Genomic DNA, 19389 nt, shown 5'->3' with positions numbered 1-19389 from the left:
CCTGTCCTTTCGGGACCATGTGGTCCCAACTCCAAACTCAGGAGCAGCCCTGTCTGAAAGCTTAGGCTACACCCATCTACACCCGTGCAGAGTCCCGAACTCCAGCGTAGGCCAGAGAGGACATGCCAGACGCTAACACGATTTCTCACTGTGTGCACCATGGGTTCTATGGCCGTCCTAAGGTGCTCTCTGGCCTTTTCCTGTGGCTAATGTGCCGCATTGTTCACCTGCTTCCCTGTTTGTTCATGGAGGAGGGAGTCAGCTACACACACATACACCCCTGCAAGCTGTGGGTATAATCTGAAGGAGACGGGCAGAGAAGCCAGTAGCCTGTGTCTATGGGGTAAAGGAAGTACCCTCTGCCTAGGTCCTCTCTTAGTGCTGCTCAGGGACAGGGCTTTCCTCTGTACCCAGCTGTCACACCTCGGCCTCTCCATCGAGAGCTTTAGGACCGCTTTGCTTAGCCTGTCGTAAACTGACCATGTGTGTTTCTCAGCAAAGTCATGTGGGGTTATACTAGTATGAATTCAGTTTTTCAAGACATGGTGCCAAGGGTAAGAAAACACAGGGTGGTGTAGGGACTCTGAAGGTCATGGTCTCACACTCAGTGAGCTAAATACAAGCCCAAAACAAGGGGACAATTGCATTTTAATGTTAAAACCCAATTTTTGTTCTCGAGTAAAAAGAGGATGCTTTTTGGTTTCACAAACAGTTGTTTGTTCCAAATTCTTCCCAGAATGGCAGTCCTGTGCGGAGCAGTGGTCTGTGCTCAGTACCAGCTCCTGGCTTCCACCCCAGTCTCCAAACAAAGCCGCAGTCCAGGAGGCCAGCTCTGATGCTCATTGTTTATTCTCGGGCAGTGCAGTCTCCATGGAGATGGCCTCTGCCTCGCTGGGAGCAGTGATGGAAAGCCAGGGATGACAGCACTGGTTTTTGCCCAGGATAGCTCTCTGAAGCTAGCCTTGTTTCCATGGCTGCACATGAGACCTTAAAGGGCCCCTATGGCACCAGACCTCACAGCACGCTCTGAGGGTTACCCACTCTACCCAGAAAGTGCAGGGCACCCGAGTCCCGCTCGTAGATGGTGAACAGGAACGGGCTGCTCAGGGTCACATCCAGTGCCTCAGGAGAGTCAGGCTGCTGGGCAGACTCAGCTGGCTGTGCCTCCTCACCCGCTTTGAGTTGAAAGACAATGCTGTTGAGAACCTGCAAAGCAGAGATAGCTCTTCTTCAGGAGGGCTTGCAGGCCAGAGACTGCTGACCTGCCCCGAGGGAGGACACTGTCCAGCCTGTCAGAAGGAAGTGTGTGCACACCAGTCCTCCAAGTGGGTACTGGGCACCAGCACCCAGCTCCCGTAGGAGCTCCTGCTCAGCATGCCCCACGTCCACATCTCCACCTACCATCTTGATGTTGCTCCCCAATATTTGGCCAAGTGGCACCGTAGGATCGTGCTTTCTACAGTAATCCCTCTGTTTCCCAGCAGCTAGACAATGCCCACAGTAGCGAGGCACACCCTCTGTTTTACATAGCTCCCTGTCTACTGAGCTGCTCCCCACAGGCATGATCAGGGCTTGGGGTCATTCCTCCCATCCTAATCTACTACAGTTTCTTGGAGGATGCAAGGCTGGACTGAGTAGGGACAGAGATGGACCTGGAGCTAGAGGTAGCAAGAGAGCGGAGAGACGGCTGTTCAACACGTCTCTGGGATGCCAACGGGCACCGGCAATGCCTCCAAGCCTTGTTCTTCCTTCCATCCCTGCTGGTCTTGCCCACAGCTTCCTCCACGTTGCCCTCCACTCTCCCTCCCCAGGACCCAGCCAGAGCAGCGCTCACCTCTCCCACTCTGGGGTTGGTATCACTGATCTTGCCCAGATTTGCCTCAGCACCCAACAGGGTGGAAAGCTTAGCCTGGGCCAGCAGGTCCTGCAGGTTGTAGGATCCTTGGATTTCCAGCTGGGGTAGGGTCAGGCGAATGGCCCTGCGGAGATATTGCTGTTAGGGTGTGGGAAGCTCCCATCCACTTAGGAAAGAGGCCCTGAGCCCTCCCCCAGTCAGTGTTGTGTAGCTCTGTCCTGAGTTAAAGCGGTCCCTTCTGGAAGGAGGCACACCAAGCCTCAGAAAGCCCCTCCTCAGTGTTGTGTAAACAGGAAACAGCTGCTGGGGAGAGACTGGAGAGCTGCCTCCAGCTGTGCAGGAAGCTCCAGGGACTCAGCTTTCCTGAGTGGCCATCCATGCTGTAGTGGGCTCTTTGGTGATGCACCCACACTCATGAATGGACTGAATGACCAAATTCAACTTGGAGGGACTTGTTCCTCTGGTCTGTAGTCAGTGCCCGATCTGGGGTGAACAAGTGTTTGCTTGTATCTCCTCAGGGAGGGTCACATAATACAGGGCATCCTTGCCCCAAGGAAATTCTCAAAATCAGCAGAAACCTTCACATGGCTGGAAACAGGAGGAGGACCTGAAGCATCTGTACTACAGAGAGCTTGCTGATGGTGGACAGCTGTCTGCCCTCTGTTCTCATTCTAGCTGTACAGCTGAGGCAGGGGCATTACCACAAATTCCAGACCCTCTCTTAAAACCAAAATACTAATAAGATAATGGCCCTAGTGTTGGCTAGTTTAATGGCAACTTGGCACAAGCTATTGTCATCTGAGAGGAGGGAACCTCAATTGAGAAAATGCTTCCCCCAGATTAGGCTGTAGGCCAGGCTGTAGAGCTTTCTCTTAATCAGTGTGTGATGTGCAAGGGCCCAGCCCACTGTGGGCGGGTCCATCCCTGGGCTGGTGGCCCTGGGTTCTATAGGAAAAGCCAGCAAACAAGCCCTAAGGAGCAAGCAGCATCCCCCAGGGCCTCTGCATCAGCTCCTCCCCTAGGTTCCTGCGTGCTTGAGTTCCTGCCTTGGCTCCCCTTAGTGGACTGTGATTCAGGACACAGAAGTCAAGTAAACCCTTTCCTCCCTAAGTTGTTTCTGGTCATTGTGTTTCGTCACAATAGTAAGCCTCAGACAGCCCTGGTAGGCTCATCGCCTCCCTGTGGAGGGAAGTAGTATCTGTTGATAACAAGCTGTACCCACAGCTCCACAGCTAGTGAGAGCAGGACGGGGAGGGGGCGGACAGACAGACAAGGGCCCCCCCCTGCCTACCGAGGAGGCAGGTTCTTTATCCGAGTCAGGAAGTCGTGCTGGAAGATGAGGGCCTCCACCCTGTCTAGATCGGAGATGCAGTGGGGCTGGATCAGCAACAGGGTGGCGCTCTCACCCAGGGGCACGCGCGTCATCGAAAAGTTGTTCTGGGAGTCGCTCCAGTGCTGGAAGAGGCCAGTGCCCGAGAGCATGGGGACAGACACGGAGGTGCTGTTGTCCACCCAGAATTCACGGAGGCCAGCCAGCTGGGAGAAGCCTTTCATCTTCCCTGGAAGCCAGAGACCAGGGGGACGGCTCAGTGAGGGTGGATAGGGAATCTGAGGCGGAACTCTCCCACCACAGCTCCTGCCTCAACTTCCCCACCTGCTCTCCCTGCCCTGAGGCTGCACTGGCCTGGCCTGGAGACTTCAAGCTCAGGTGCTCTCTGACACCCTTTTGCAAATTCTGGCCACTTGAGCACCCCAGAGTGGCCGTGACGGTGGCAGAAAACACAGCGCATGCTAGTGTGGAGTCTGAGGTCTCACACCTGTCACCTGCAGGGACTCAGTCTGCTCCTGCCGGACCAGGCAAGCTCAGTCCAGATCCATTCTGGCTTGCCGACTCACTTTTTACAAACTCGGAGATTGTAGGCTGGGGAGGTGGCTACTTGTCCGACACACATGATGACCTGGGCCTAGAGCCCCAAGCCCTGTAATAGCCAGGCTACGCAGTGCAGGTCTAGAATGCCAGCACTGGGGATGCAGAGATATGAGGGCCCCTGGAGCTCACTGGCCAGTCTAGCTGAAATGGTAAACCCAGGTTCGGGAAGAAACTGTCTCAAAAACTAAGCCACGGCTGATGCCTTTGCCCTTCGGGGTGCTCCTCCTTCAGTGGCAATCTTCCCAGGGCTCCTCACAGAGACTGTGCTTAGCTCCAGGGTCCCTTATGACTTACAGAATGTAGCCACCCTTCAGCAGCCTCGGGACTGCCTCCTTCCCTTAACATTCTGACCCTCCTTCTTTCCCAGTCTCAAAGGCAGGCCAAGGTCTTTCCCGTGTGAACTTATAGACTACAAGCATATTGTCACAGAGCCCAAGTCAGCAGGGCAATGATCCCTCCACCTCCGCTCTGTGTTCTGGGCAGTGATGCCTCAGGCATTTGCCCTTGGGGTCTCCATGCTTCCTGACTCAGGCATTTGCCCTGGGGGTTTCCATACTTGCTGGCGGTCAGTAAGAAGCCTGGGGTCAGAATCTCCTGTCCCCCTGAGGCTCCTGTCCAGTCTTGCAAGTAGGAAGGATTCACAGAATGAATATCACAGAATGAATACTTCCCAGACAGGGATCTATGGGTAACTTCCTATGTGAGCGAGTAAGTTGGGTGTTTCTGCGTGGGCCAGCCACCCGAGTCCTAGGCTTCTCAAGACACAGGAACATGACCCAGCACAGAAGGGCTGCGGAGTAGGGAGGTGGGGCTGTGCCATCCTGATCCAGGTTTTCTTCCTGAACCTTCAGGGCTTCACCAGTAACACAGAGACAGGAACCCACCAATCCTGCCTATCTCACACGAGGACCATGGGGGTGCCATGGAAACCCAGATGCTACCTCTGACACAAGGGACTGACCCAAGGGTTTGCCTCACCTTGGAAGTGAACATAGGTGTTGAAAAGCAGGGTGCTGCCTTTGCTGCCTCCCTCCAGTGGCAAGTTCATCTTCCACCCTGTCACAGCCTTTATGAACCTGTTGATTTTCTCAGTGGCAAGACCTGGGTCGGTGGCTAAGTCCAGAGAGCGTGGGAAGATGGCAGGGGTGAAGAGGGCCAGGCCCTGAACAAATGGCTGCTTTAGGCGGAGGCCTGGGGCCGTGAAGAGGCCCACCACAGTGGACAGTAGCAGAGGTGCCTGGCTGCTAGTTCCACCCTGGGTGACCAGCATGCCCTGAATAGTCTGCAGAGCAGCAAGGACCTTGTGTCCATCCAGCCGGGAAGTACAGTCTCTATCCTTCACGGGGACACCCAACAGTGCCTGCAGCTGGCTGGCCGTGGGGTCCAAAGACCCAAGGTAGAAAGAGACCAGGGTGCCAAAGAGAGCTGGAGGGGAGAGGATGGCCCCACTAGCCACGCCTCCTGCCTCACTCAGCATCTTGTACATGCGGAAGCCCATGAAATTGGCTATCATTGCAACCTGGGCAGCCCGCTGCTGATCCTCGGCCCCTAGCTTCTCAGTGGCCAGCACGAGCTGGTCGTGCAGGGTCTTCTCATCCACAGGGGAGGTCTTGGCCTGAATGGGCACAGGCGCAAAAGTGGGATCTGGGGGCGTCTCTGCATCGGAGCTCTCCAGCTGGGCGCAGCTGCTCTTGCTGTAGAAGAGCAGATGGAAGGGGTGGATGTATACCCGGTCCCCAGCTGCCAGGCTGACCCAGCTCAGGATGCAGAAGCTGATGGCCTTCAGGCCCAGTCCTGTGGGAGTCATCGTTGACACGAGCGCTCGCTTCTGTGTGTCCTAGAATGACATTATGTGAGAGTGGTAAGTGGTTATTTGGAGTCCTGAAGCCAAACCTTTAGCTGCTCTGGTATTTCCAGTGACCTTGTGTAATGTACATTCTCTGAGTACACAGCCTCGGCTGTTTTAATTCACGGGACTACTGCTCTAGAAACGGGGCTTCCTCCTCATCCCCACATCAGGTCCAACTGCATCTGCATCACTTACTTCCGCTGGGTACTTTGAGAGCAAGACCTGAAGTTTTACCATCTCTCTGCTGCTTCTATTACCACTTGCTATTAAGTTTTACTTGTGTTTGCTATGTACTTAATAACTCACTCAAAACCAAAAGCATGGCTGTCGTTGATGGCTCAGGAGAACCCACCAATGGCTGGGATGGGGAGAAGAAGGAATTGTAGTCAAAGATCCATGGAAAACTCAGGACGGTCCACGTGGAAAACGCTGCCATTCATAGAATTGCTCCCCAGGTTACATGCTAACACTCCCTCCTCCAGGGCCTTGACAAGTGACTGGGGACAGAATCCAGGGCCGCTTCCTGCCAGCTAAGTGCCGTACATCACGTTCCACCCCCAGATGGTTTACTTTTTTAGTTAGACGGGGTTTTATGTAGCCCCAGCTGGTCTTGAACTCACTATGTGTAGATTAGGATGACTGAAGTTCTGATCCTGCTGCCTCCACCTCCGAGTTCTTGCATTGCAGGTATACTCTGCCACCCAGTTTCTAAGATGCCTAGGAACCCACTCCAGGTTCTCATGAATACTGAGAGAGCATTCTACCAAATGAGCTACATCTCCAGCCTTCTTCTGTCCTTTCTTAAGTTGCCCTGATGAACCTTGAAATCATTCTGTATTCTGGGCAGCCTTGATCCTCCTGCTTCAGCCTCCCTGGTAGCTGGGATTACAGGCATGCACCGCCACCGCCTGACATCTGGAGTACCTTTTGTTAGCATACTAGACTGTGACACAGCCCTGGTGACACAGTAGAACCAGTCATGCAGGTGACAATGGCTACGAGGTCATCCCTGGAGAACTGTTTGTGGACAGCCAGATATCTTTGTGTCTCCCTTGTACCCACAAGGGTGTACCCTACGATTGGTCTTAGTGTCCGTGAGGTCCTAGCATATAGCCAGAATTGGGTGCCAAAGCCTTTCCCCAGCCCAGGTCTGTCTTCCACACTTGTCATAGGCAGGCTGGTTCCCACATGACCGAAGAAGATCCACAGTTGGCCTGCTCGCCCAGGCTTGGCTTTAGTGGTCCACGGTACTCCAGGAATTGATTTGTCAGCTTCCCAGATAGCTGTGGAGCATGGACAGTACTTGGGGCCCTGCTCAGTCATGGACCAGGAGGTGGAGGCACCCAGTGAGCTGGATACCCTTTTCCCTTGAACCTCAGCCCTGATCCAACCTCGGCTATCATAGACAGTATATAGAGTTAGCCTGTGCTCCCAGAGGGAGGCTCCTGAGCTGGCTAAAAATCCAACATCGCATTCCTCTGCTCCTAGGGGGTGAATTCTGTCCATCACCCAGTTCTGACCATGTGGATCATGTGTGTTTGTTTCTATAGAAACATGCCGTGACCTTCTTTCTCTTACCGTACTTGTCCATGGGCACCGCTGCTGGGCCTTGGGCCTCAGCCCTGACTAGAGGTCACCTTGAAGCCTTTGTTTCCCCTGCTTCACCTTCACACTTACAACCTTCCACCTTCCATCCCCAGGGTGCTCAACAAACTACCCCCGAGGTCCCGAGGTGAAAATCTTAAGCCACTGCATTGTTCTGTGGAAGGTTCTGTAGACGTTTAGGGTGTAGGGCCCTTGGGAGGACCTGAGGTCAGCGGCAGTGTGCCATTAAGAGGCGTTCCAGGACCTCTGTATTTGTTTTTCCCTCTTTGTTGGTTTTTCTTCTCAGCTACATGGGGAGCACCTTGTTTGGCCAAATGTTCCTGCCATTGCTACCTGATACCCCCAGCGGGTCCAGAGCAATGGGCCTGAAACTCCACACCAGGAGCCAAAGCAAACCTTTCTCTTTACGAGTTAATGATCTCAGAAAGCCACTATGGTGTTGCAAAGCTACGAGGTCACCCTTGCCTCCTATACTTGGGTCAGGGCACCTGCCTGGGCTGCACAGGAAAAAAAAACCTGCCTGGGCTGCACAGACAGGCAAGTTCTCTTTGCTCTGCTTGGGTCATCCCGCTGGTCAGACAACCTTTGGCTTCTGACCCTCCAGTACCTTCTCCTCCTGGCACACATATCTGGTTCCACCCACCATCCTCAAAGTCTTGTGGTTTGGGAAAGCAGAGTGGAAACCTCTACCTGTGTGCCCCAGACCTTCTTATGCAGAAGAGTGTCTGCCCAGCTGTGCTATCCTAAACACAGGATCAGAACCAGCCTCAGACACCCACGTGGTAGGATGGGCCATGTGGGTGGGTGCAGCCCTTCCCATATTGCTGTTCCTGTGAGTGGGAGTTTTCTAGGGAGCTGTGTCATAGCTGGTGTCCCAGGAAGGACGTCACTGATGTTCTCAAGCAGAGCTGGTTATTGGTCTCAGTGTAACCTGCTGCCATCCAAGTTTATCCGAAGCCAGGTTGCATCAGGTTCTGAGATCAGAGGAGTTCTAAACCCCTTTCTATTCCCTCCCAAACAGGCATGTCCTTGTGTCCCTGTCCTGTGGCTTCTCAGGGCTGTGTTGCCTGTCCTGTCACTGACAGGGTACATGTTCAGTGCTGTCTTGTGTCACCAGCTCATCTTCACCACTCCCCGCCTGCCCCAGGTCCCCTAGACTCCTCCCTCAGCTCCTCCTTACCTAGAGCCACCAGAAGCATCCTGTATCCTGCCGCTGTATTCACTGTATGCCCCAGTGATCTGCCTTCCCCATGACCCTGAGTGTCGAGAGAACTCTTTGGTCTCAGGTTAGCCCACCTTCCCAAGGTCATCCTGGGACAGGCAGATTCTCAATAAGCAGCTGTCAGGTAGGGTCACCAATGCCATTTTGTAGAGGAACAGACAGTCTGGTGACCTACACCAGGTCACAGCGAGAACTCAGACACGACCCTTGGTTCTGAGTGGCATTTAGGTACAATGCCTCTTAAAAGAACGAAGGACGAGGTTAAGGAGATTTCAGCAACCAAGAGCCCTTCGTCGCACACGTATGAAACCTGAGTTCAAATCCCCAAACCCTTGTGAAAAATCAACCATGATCACTTACACCTGTGACTCCAGGGTTGTGGCGGGCAGAGACAGGACGATCTCTGGGGCTACCAGCCTATCCCGCCTTCAGTGGGGGGCCTTGACTCAAGAAACAGGGAGGAGAGTAGCAGTCAGGACACCCAATGTCCTCCTCTGGTCTCCATCTGTGTTCATGGGCTCCTGAACCCATTTCTCCACTCACAAATACACAGACATAATGTGCATACACCACACACGCATACATACGCATATACCACATACACATAAATACACACATACATGGGGCTGGACATGGTGATGCACTCAGGAAGCAGAGGCAGACAGAATTCTGTGAGTTCCAGGACAGTTAGAGCTACAGAGTGAGACCGGGTCTCAAAAAACAAAACACAACACACATATACTACACAGTATACACACACACACACACACACACCACATAAATACATGCATACCACACATACATCTCTCACACACATATATACATATAAATACACACACGCACACATGCACCACACGCTAAAAAGGAAGGAGCCGCCTTTTTGCTTAGCCTGACATGATCAAAGGACTTCCACCTTACTGAGCCCTCCTAACATACCCGGCCTCAGGGAACCTTAGAGTCATGAACAGGCCTGCTTACAGAGGGACGAGTTGAGGCTCCACAGGACACGGTGAGGAGCCAGATGACACGCGCCCCAGCACTGAGCCTGGATAGGGGTGCTCTTTGAGATAACCATGTGACTTGCCTCTCCTTGCTGCTTGCAGCTTGAACAATGAAGTCTTGTCCTCCCTTCAAGCTGGAATAGGTCCCGTGGACTTGGCCACCCGAGTGCTGGTTCTGTGCAAATCCCTCTGCCTTTGAGGACCCAGCTGGGCACACAGGAGGCAGAAGGTCTGGCTGTCCTGCCTGGCTGAAAATAAGCTATTTCCAGTGAGCCCAGAGCAAATGGTGAGAAGCAGAGACCAGCCTACCTGCATATCTAGCCTTTTGGGAGAGGAGACGCGGTCGGTGGTCATGTCTCCCGAAGCACCTGCCACCACAGACTTCTGGCTCCTCGCTCCAGAACGAATGCCAGCCCAGCCCCTTTCAGTGTCTCTGACCATATCCTGCCTCTTCTTCCCACCCACGGCTCAGCTACTGCCCAGTGGGACCCCGTGAAGGACCACAAAGGAACCGAGAGGGCCCCGCTTACCTTTAACTTCAGCCCAGACAAGCACAGCTTTCCCTGGTGAGCCGCCCCAGCTTATTTATGCTGCAAAGGGTGGAGGTGGATCTATTCCCGGGCTACTCTATACAGAGGCAGGGGGAGGATCCAGGTCGGGAGGCCATGGGAATCCAGGCTTAGCCAAGATGGATCAAGGCCAAGGCGATGTTCCTTTGGTTCCCTTCCAGGAAGCCCTGGTGACAGATGAGCGCCATGCAGAATGGACTGGCGTGGAGTCCAGTTACACATTTACCCCAGGTCCAGGGTCGGGGCCACAGTCACGGGACTGACTGGGTTGTGACAGCCTGAAGTCAGCCATACAGGCCTTGGGACTCAAGCCCCTCGTGATGCATTTGTAAGCTCTCAGGACCTGCCAGGAAGGGGCCCTCCTGCAGGGGAATGAGCCTCACATCCCCAGCTGCTCCCGGGATGTATGGCTTTGAACAGCTATCATTGCATTTGTTGCCTGTTCTTCACAGGAGCTTCTAACGTGCTGTGGGCCCACACCACCAGTAGGAAGTGCCTTCCCGAAACTTCTAGCACATCTGGGGAGGCTGGGAAATTTCATCTGCAGTGCAGCCATATTGAAACAAAATGTTCTGGGCTTGTGGACCGGAGCTGCCTGTTTTGGAGGGTGGAGGTTTTGGAGTGTCGCTGTGGACGAGGGTGGAGAGGGCTGTGAAGATGAGGTTTTAGAGGATGAGGCTGGTGGGACCCCAAGGAAGGGTGACAAAATGGGGACAGACCCGGGGGAGAAGGCCTGCCGGAGGGCTCCTTCATGCAGTCCACCATAGAGGGTGACAGGCTTGCATTGTCACAACCACCCAGAACCTTAGCTATCTCTTAGCCTTGGCGTGGACACAGGCACAACCTCCCTCCACCCAGATGGGGCCTGGGGGAGAAGGCAGAAGGATGGGCAAGCACTGGGGTTACAGAAATACATCACTCTGCCTGGTCTATGGGCCACTGAGGATTGAACTCGGGACTTCATGCGTGCAAGGCAAACACTCTACCCACTGAGCTGCTCTCAGGCAGACTCCAATAGTCAACCTCAGAAGCTATTTATCAGGGAAAATTCCTCAGCAGTCACACACATCTAAACCAAATCTTCAGAGTTAAAGTGACAGATTCTGGGGGTGACCGCAGAGCGCTATTTCCATCCGAGTAGAATGAGGTAACAGCAGCAGAGGGAAAGTACTGTTTCCTAACCCTCTCTACTCTGGCTCGTTAGCGCCCATGCGCCCACAGCCACAGCCACACATTGCCAGTCCGAACTCCATGTTTGCCTTGGCGCGGGTGCTGGGAAAGTCTATGGGAGGGAGCTTCTGCCCCAGCTCAGTGAGTGTAGATAAGGCATGGCCCTTCCTACGGAAAAATGTCATCACCCTCTTTCCAACAGAGCTCCAAGCAATGGTAGAAGATCTGTCCTACGGGCCTGGCTGTCTCTTGCGAAAACTGAGCTCTGGAAATAATATTTACTCAATGGTCAGCTCTTCTATGGAAAACACAGCAAAGACATTTGGAAACACAAACACTAGTGTCTTTTTGCTGCAGACGAGGAAGAGAGGGGGCAAGGCAGCATGGATGCAGGGCACCGAGGTGCAAGTCTACAGTTCCAATCTAGGGAGGTAGAGCCAGGAGGACCACCTCCAGTTCAAGGCCAGCCTGAGCTACAGAGTAAGATTCTGTACCAAGGAGGCTGGGGAGATGGCTCAGTGGTTAAGAGCATTGCCTGCTCTTCCAGAGGTCCTGAGTTCAATTCCCAGCAACCGCATGGTGGCTCACAACCATCAGTAAAGAGGTCTGGCGCCCTCTTCTGGCCTTTAGGCATACACACAGACAGAATATTATATACATAATAAATAAATATTTGAAAAAAAAAAGATTCTGTACCAAAAAAACAAGCCAAGAAGGTGGATCAAGGGCCTCAGCGGAGGACTGCCAGGAAACTCTGTGGTTGCTGGGGTTCATTAGCTGCCGCTAAGTCATGACGCCAGTCACTGTATAGAGCTTGACAGCCCCCACTGCCTGGACATCCGTGTGAGAAGTAACCACAATGGCTGCTGTGCTCATCTGAGTGATGAGAAGTAGCTGTGGCCTTGTACACAGTCCGAGGCACGTGGTCCAGCTGTGTGGCTAGGGTTGCGGCACTGGCACTGGTGTTCCAGGTGGGAGAGATTGGCACCTGGTTAACACACAGGGTGTTTAAAACAAAGTGTGTGCCTCACAAGCAGAAGAGAGAGAGAGAGAGAGAGAGAGAAACACACAGAAATATTTGGTGGTACATGCTTGTAACCCCATCACTGGGGAGGTGGAGACAGTTGTATCCTGGCGCTCACAGAACGGCTACTCTTGTCTGTTGCAAGCCAGTGAGAGACACCATCTCCAAAAAAAAGGTGTGATCCCTAAGAAACAACAGCAATAGTTCCTAGTTCCCTTCTGATCTCAACTATGCACATACTCCACCTTACACACATGCATCCCCTCCCACACGCAAAGAACTGGAAGAAAAGGAGAGGAGAAGGAAGGAGATCGGAGCAAGGTGGCTGCACATGGGCTCGCCTTGCTCACAGGAGATGTACCTCTTATGTGTATGTCCACACAGTCCGTGACCACGAGGATCACCACGTAGGAGGACAAAGGTGGCAAGACAGTTCAGCAGGCAAAGCACCTGGATCCAAGCCTTATAACCTGACTTCAGTCCCCAGGATCCACATGGTAGAGAGAGCTGACATCTTACATTGTCCTATGAAACTCGTAAGCACATACACGCACACGCACACACACACACACACACACACACACACACACACACACACACACAAGTAAATGTGTATGCGTGTGTTTTAAAGAGCAAAGGTGACCTAACCCTGTGCCTGATGTAACCTCCCCCCCACCTCCCGCACTCTGCCCTTTGCTACTCCACCTTTCTGCTTTCATCCACACTCAGCCAGGCCAGAGCCTGGGGACCGCAGCATCCTGTCGCCCTCCCTCGGCTCCAAGCAGTGATATCAACCTGAATGCTGTCAGGTCAAGGCAAGTACCAGATATAAATAAGAGGTGTGATCCTTCCTGTGGAAGATGGAAGAACTCGCTTCCCCCTTTCTTGAGGGGTGGCTGTGTGCAGCCCATCATCATGGGGACTTTCTCCTGTAGCTATGCAAAATCTCTTCAAGGACTAGGCAGGCTTAGCCAGTTGCAGCAACCGGGAACGTTCATCACGGTCCTGGACCATCTCTGGAGACACAGGCCACAGTTCTGGGTCTCTGTGGGAAGCAAGACGCAATTTTGAGAGCATCTGCTCCAAGGCACCAAATCCTCTAGCAGGAGGAAGGAAAGCTTGCCCTGCCTCCGGGTGAAGTCTTGTGATTGATGGGCTTCTTTCTGCCTGGGTGGTTCTTCGCAGCCAGGCTCCTGCCTCATCTGGTTCCTTGGTAACCAGAGCCATATCCTGCAAGCTGTGGAAGGTGACTTCAGGTCTAGCTCCAACAGCGCTCCCTGTTGGTGGGCGGCTCTCATGACTCCCGACATCACCCCCTCTCTACACCACCAGAAGGGAAGGGGGTTCTTTTCCTCTGTTCAAACTTCTGATGGAGCCCTCTCAGAGGGCTTTCCCAAGGCTGCCTTCCCAGTCAGTGTGCAATCCCATGACCGCCACCCCTTTACAGCCACAGCACCTGCCTCCTGATCCCTGGTCCAACACAGTGAGCACACTTTCTTTGTCCCCCACACAGTGGGACACTGGTCATTCCCACCATGCAGCATCGTCACACATATCTGGGCTCCAGCAGAGGCCTGTGGCCGCCTCATCCCACTGTGGCACCCTGTCTCAAGGTGATGGTGTCAGCACATGGCATGAAACTCTTCTCACAGTGGAAATCCCACTGACGACCCTTGGCTATGAGACAGACCTTCGTCCTCAGCTACGGATTTCCACCTCCTTGCATCCTGAAGTCTGTCTCAGTTGCTGCGAGTCGGTAAGGCACTTCCAAATGACACCCTTGGTGTGCGAGGACAGAAAGCCTCTGAGGGACTGGCCCTGTTCTAGAGAACTTGACCATGAAGTTCAGATGGGGAGAAATTAGGCAATTTCTTTTTCCTCCTTCTTTCTTTTCCTCCTTCTTTCATTCCTTCTTCCTCCCCTCCCCACTTCCCACAGGATCTCTAGCCCAGGCTGTGGAACTTTAGATTTCCGCTGCTCCTGTTCCACCACCCAGCGCTGGCGTTGCAGTCATGAACCAACACGCCTGTTTTGGAGGTGCTGACCCCCCAGCCCAGGCCCTGCTGCATGCTAGACGTGTGCTCTGTCAATTGGGGCAATATCTCAGCACTGTTTCTCGCAAGTCAGTTTGACGGGACTGTATAAAGGTGGGGATCATCTTCATCTCAGCCAGACACCCAGCCGGCATTACCCAGTGGCTCCCTTAGACCTGGAGACCCTGCCACAGGCCCTGCTAACTCCTCAGGCACCACTGTCCTGGCTCCAGGAAGAGAGCCTGTGCTGGACAGTGCCTGTGTCTACCTCTGAGATGCCTAGACGCTTTGCTCGAGCCACCGAGAGCTTCAAGATCATGATGTGGGGTTTGATGTGATGAGAGACATGGGGAGCGCAGGGTCTGGAGAGGAGATTTATAGCTGAGTTGACTTGTCCCGGGGCCAAACCACTAGGGCCTCATGCTTTTGTAGGGAGTGTATGAGAGAGAGAGAGAGAGAGAGAGAGAGAGAGAGAGAGAGAGAGAGAGTGTGTGTGTGTGTGTGTGTGTGTGAGAGAGAGAGATGATATTCCTCGGGTGCCAAACACCTTGTTGTTATTATTTCTTTGTCTGTATGGGTGTTTTGCCTGAATTATGTACATGCACCACATGTATGCAGTGTTTGCAGAAGCCAGAAGAAGTGATTGTTAGAACTGGAGTTACAGATGGTTGTGAGCTACTGCATGGGTGCTGGGAATCGAACTAGGGCCTTCTGGAAGAGCAGTCAGTGCTCCTAGGTGCTGAGTCATCTCTCCTGCCCTCATACCTTGCTCTTTTGCTTGTTGTTTTTGTTCTTTTTGGAGACAGGGTTTCTCTGTATAATAGCTAGCCTTGGCTATCCTGAAACTCACTTTGGAGACCAGGCTGGCCTGGAACTCACAGAGATTCACCTGCCTCTGCCTCCTGAGTGCTAGAATTAGAGATGTGTGCCACCCCCGCTGGAGTGCCTTGTTGTTTTGAGACAGCACTTCTCATTAGCCTGAGCTAGCCCCAAGAGACCCACCGGTCTCCACTTTCTCAGTGCTGGAATTACAAGTAGATTCTCCTATGCCCAGCTTTTTCTAATGTAGATCCTGGAGGCTCAAACTCGGCTCCTTGTTGAATGGGCAGTGAGCACTTTCCCATGCTGAGCCAGTTCCCCAGCCTTGTAGGGAAGGCTCAGTACGACTATAACCTCATCCTTGTGGCAACACACTTGCTTCGGCAACTGTGACCATCAGGTGAGTGAGTGGTTGGATCACAGACAGCGCTCCGTGGACTTGGCCTGCCGCAGAAGAGGCTGCTGAGCCCTGATGGAAGTCAGGCTGGGATTGTGTTCACAAGAGCCCAGGGAGCTCTGCTAGCAGTGTGGCATTGTCATTCACCCAGGTCCCTCCACCCACAATGCTCTGCCGCTCTGCCCTGACTCTGGGCCCCACACTCCTGGACCCCTTTGGTTGCTTACTATCCTTCCCTATGAAGCTGCCCTGCCTGTCCTTCAGGGACTCCCTCTGCCTCGAACAGAGGTACCTCCTCCCTCTGCTCAGACTTTGCCATGCTCTAGAGATGCCTGTGCCTCCTCAGAGCCTGAGTGGGCAGAGGTCTCACTCGGTATTTGCCATCTGGGAAGGGCCCTATCTCATTTCACAGGGAGGTGCCCAGCAAGCTGGTGCAGGCTAGGGTGAGAGCCTCTGGTTGTTCCTCTTTGTTGGCCACTCTCCCCTCGTCTCTCACATCTTCTGCCTCTACCAGGCTGTGGAGAAGCTGTCATGCCTTACCTGCATCGGTCTCTGAGGTCCCAGCCACACCCAGTCTCTGGGGATGCCCGGACTATCCACTCTTCGGGTCAAAGCTTTGAACAGTTGAGGCAGGGTTGCCTACAGTCGAGAACCTTGTTTGAGGATGCTGACTTCCCTGCCAGCAACAGTTCCCTGTTCTACAGCGAGAGGCCCCAGATCCCCTTTGTGTGGAAACGACCAGGGGTGAGTAGGGTGAGAGGGAGGAGAGACAGGAGGGGGATAGGGATAAGGGGAGAGAGGGGGGTAGACTGAAGGGGATGGAGGAGAGCCAGTCACTTGTAAGACCACTTTCTGTCCTTTGTGGGAGGCTTTCTGGTAGTGTGCTGGCTGGAGACACCTTCAGCTGTTCCCCAGCCACAACATTTGGCCTCCAGCTGAGTCCCACTGCATCTGGAGACACACAGAGAGAAGGTCTCATCTATGACCTGTGAACAGGATCAGAGCTGTAGCATCAGAGCGTCAGTGCTCTGGTGACTTGGTAAATCAGAACACAAAGGCAAACTATCCAGGATGACAGGTGTGGGAGTGGGCCGGGGGTGGGGGCATTCAGTTGAGATATGTGTGATGTATTAGGGGACAGCCAGCCCTGCTCTGAAGCTTTTGGTCTGGAGTTGAGGTTGAACCAGGGGGTTAGGTGGATGTTGCTACAGGTTCTCAGCAAGTCTGTGATACCTGGACCCCAGGTAAAGCGGGGCTCCTTTTCCAAAGCAACACACACCACTCCCAGAAAGACAAAGCCAGTGGGTGCCTAGGAGGCCCCAGCTGGTGCTCAGGACACACCGTCAATATTTGCAGCCCTGATTAGTCGGGGCCCTCCCTGTGACCCAGGGCCATGACGCTGCACCCTCTGGGTGGGAACAGATGTTGTGTGGGGGGAGGGGCAGTGGACCGGCTGCTGCCTCACCTAGAGATGACTGAGGTGGGTCCTGGCGGGCACACAAGTGTCCTTAGTAAACAACATATTTTCACTGTTAGCATTGCTGTGTGCTTCTCTATCATCAGCTGCTCAGAATCTCATCTTGACATTTTATTTGTTTGTTCATTTACTTGTGTGTGTGTGTGTGTGTGTCTGTCTGTGTGTGTGTGTGTGTGTGTGTGTGCACATGGGTGCCACAATGGTCATGTGACGGTCAGATGATAACGTGCAGGAACAGGTTCTCTCCTTCCACTATATGGGTCCCAGGAATCAAATTCAGGCCATTGGCCTTAGGCATAAAGTGCCTTTACCTGCTGAGCCTCTTACCAGTCCTTATTTATTCTGCCTGAAGGCGTGAATAAATAAACAAGCCATAGCCCATGTATGGAAGTCAGGGAACAACTCTTGGGAGTTTCTTTTTTTTTTGCTACCTTGTGAGGTCTGGGGGTCAAACTCAGGTCCTTGGGCCCATATGCAAGTGCTCTACCTACCGCGCAGTCTTGCCAGACCTCAGCCCTCATCCTTCTTCCCGTAACCACTGCCTCCTCTTGCACATCGTTCCAGTGGTGTCAGTGTGCTCAGCACACGACATGTCTACGTTTTAGAAAACACACAAGAAAGACATCATGGCTCCTGGGGGCATTAACTATAAACCAGTATAAACCAATGAGGTTGTCCCAGTTTGGGAACGTAATGATTTGTTCTGTCCTGGGAGAGGACAGCAGAAGAGAACAACAGTGTGCCATGCTGTACAGAGAAGGCCACACAGCCACCCTGAGACACAAAGATGGAGGAGGAGCTGTTCTGCTGCCTCGTTGTCTGCCCTGGGCATGGCGGATGGGGTCAGTTAATGGACAGACTCCAAGGTTTCTGGGGCCGCGGGCCGGTACAAAAGGTTGTGCAGGATCTCGGGGAGAAGCTGGCCTCCCATGTCGGTCTTCTGCCAGGCCTGGGCTTCTGGCACAGCCAACAGCACAGTCTGTCCCCAGAACCATCCTCCTAAGGTCACATGAACACGTTAGAAACAAATAAAGGCACAGAGCCCTTCTTCAGCAGGTGACCTAGGACACTACACGCTCCAAAACTGCCACATCCTGAGGGCCTCATGGAGAGCGCCCAGCTTTTACTTCAGCCCCTGGCCTTAGTAGACCCCCACTCCCACCATCTCTCTGGGAACGAAGCCCAGGGAGGAAACAGACAATTTGAACTGCTAGGAGGAGGAGGAGTTGCAGCTGGAGCTACCCCAGGATCCTCTCAGAGACTCCTGGGGTAATGGAAAAATTAAAAATGCTGCAGGATCCCCAGTGGTGGCTGGCAGTGGGCAGGGGGTCCCGAGAGCAGCCAGTCCCAGGCAGGGGTGACTGCAGGTCCCCTAGTGGTGGCTGGTCCAGCTCAGGAAGACACGCGGCGGCAGTGGGCAAGAGACTGAGACATGGATAGGCACACCATGCAGAGATGTAGAGCGAGGTTGGATATTTATTAAGTGGGTTATGAAAGTATGGAAGGGAAGGGGGAAGAAGAGAGAAAAGCAGAGAGAAAGAGACAGAGAGAGAGAGAGAGAGAGAGGAGAGAAGGGAGAGAAGGGAGAGACTGAAGCTGCCTCTCAGAGAGGAAGATGGAAAAGAGAAAGAACTCAGGCTGGAAGCTGAAGATCAGCCTGCCTCAGGAGATAGGGAGAGAGTGGGTGTGGCTTGTCTCTTAAAGAGACAGAACAAATCATTATATTCCCATCTCTTTTTTATATAGTGACTGCTATGATGATCCCAGCAACCAGCAGGCTCAGGCAGAAGGAACCCAAGTTCAAGGCTGGCTTGGACTAGACTGGGGAGTACAAGGCCAGCTGGGTCAACTTCATGAAACATGTCTCAAAATAAAATAAACCTGGGGATGTAGATGGGTGATAGGGCAGTTGCTGAGCATGCTGAGCCCTGGGAGCCATGCTCAGCACAGGCAGAAGGGCAGAAATAAGGTTCCCACTGGAGCTATCTGTTACCTCTGCATGTCAGGGGTCCCGAGACCCCTGCTGTTCTGCTAACAGGTGACTGCGCTTCGTGTGTCATGACTTCATTCTTACGAGACTTTAAACAGTTTTTCATATATACACATCTTAGAGGAGGTGGTGGCACAGGCCTTTTATTCTAGCATTTGGAACAGAGGTAGGAGGATCTCTATGAGTTCAAGGCCAGCCTGGTCTTCATAGCCAGTTCTAGGACATCTAAAGTTACATAGTGATACCCTGTCTCAATAAACCCCACATGTTCCGTATAACTGCTTTTACTTTTTAATATTCTTTATAGAACTTTCCATATTAGGTTTCTATGTTAATGTTTATAGTAATATACATAAAATACACACACTTACACTAAACTCCTAATAGAGTAATGTGTAATAAAGCGTTCATAGTACGTGTGGATTAAATTACATGTGACATAAAGACA

General features: G+C 53.0%; 2 protein-coding genes across 4 annotated transcripts in view; one reads left to right on the top strand and one right to left on the bottom strand.

Moving 5' to 3' along the window:
- Nucleotides 1–631: 631 nt before the first annotated feature.
- Agt (angiotensinogen) lies at nt 632–10143 on the bottom strand. 3 transcript variants are annotated; one of them, XM_041650494.1, is made up of 5 exons: nt 9993–10143; nt 4764–5622; nt 3147–3414; nt 1835–1979; nt 632–1206 (listed from the first exon to the last, which is right to left on the bottom strand). In XM_041650494.1, exons 2-5 carry the CDS (start codon nt 5590–5592, stop codon nt 1015–1017), a joined length of 1434 nt encoding a protein of 477 aa, XP_041506428.1. In that variant the 5' UTR covers nt 5593–5622; nt 9993–10143; the 3' UTR covers nt 632–1014. The 3 variants fall into 3 exon arrangements, with proteins under 3 accessions (XP_041506428.1, XP_041506427.1, XP_041506429.1); XM_041650493.1 differs by lacking the exon at nt 9993–10143 and adding an exon at nt 9772–9897; XM_041650495.1 differs by lacking the exon at nt 9993–10143 and adding an exon at nt 9546–9692.
- A 3781-nt stretch (nt 10144–13924) lies between these two features.
- The window catches only part of Capn9 (calpain 9), a 30042-nt gene continuing 24577 nt past the window's right edge, over nt 13925–19389 (top strand). The window contains exons 1-2 of the mRNA XM_041649991.1: nt 13925–13981; nt 15989–16218. Coding sequence (XP_041505925.1) covers nt 16006–16218 — 213 coding nt within the window. The 5' untranslated portion in view covers nt 13925–13981; nt 15989–16005. The remainder of the gene's footprint in view (nt 13982–15988; nt 16219–19389) is intronic.

This window comes from Microtus oregoni, unplaced genomic scaffold (assembly GCF_018167655.1).
Source record: "Microtus oregoni isolate MIOR12 unplaced genomic scaffold, Mior012 000004F_ref0000308, whole genome shotgun sequence".
NCBI lineage: Eukaryota > Metazoa > Chordata > Mammalia > Rodentia > Cricetidae > Microtus > Microtus oregoni.
This window is presented reverse-complemented; position numbering and strand designations above follow the sequence as displayed.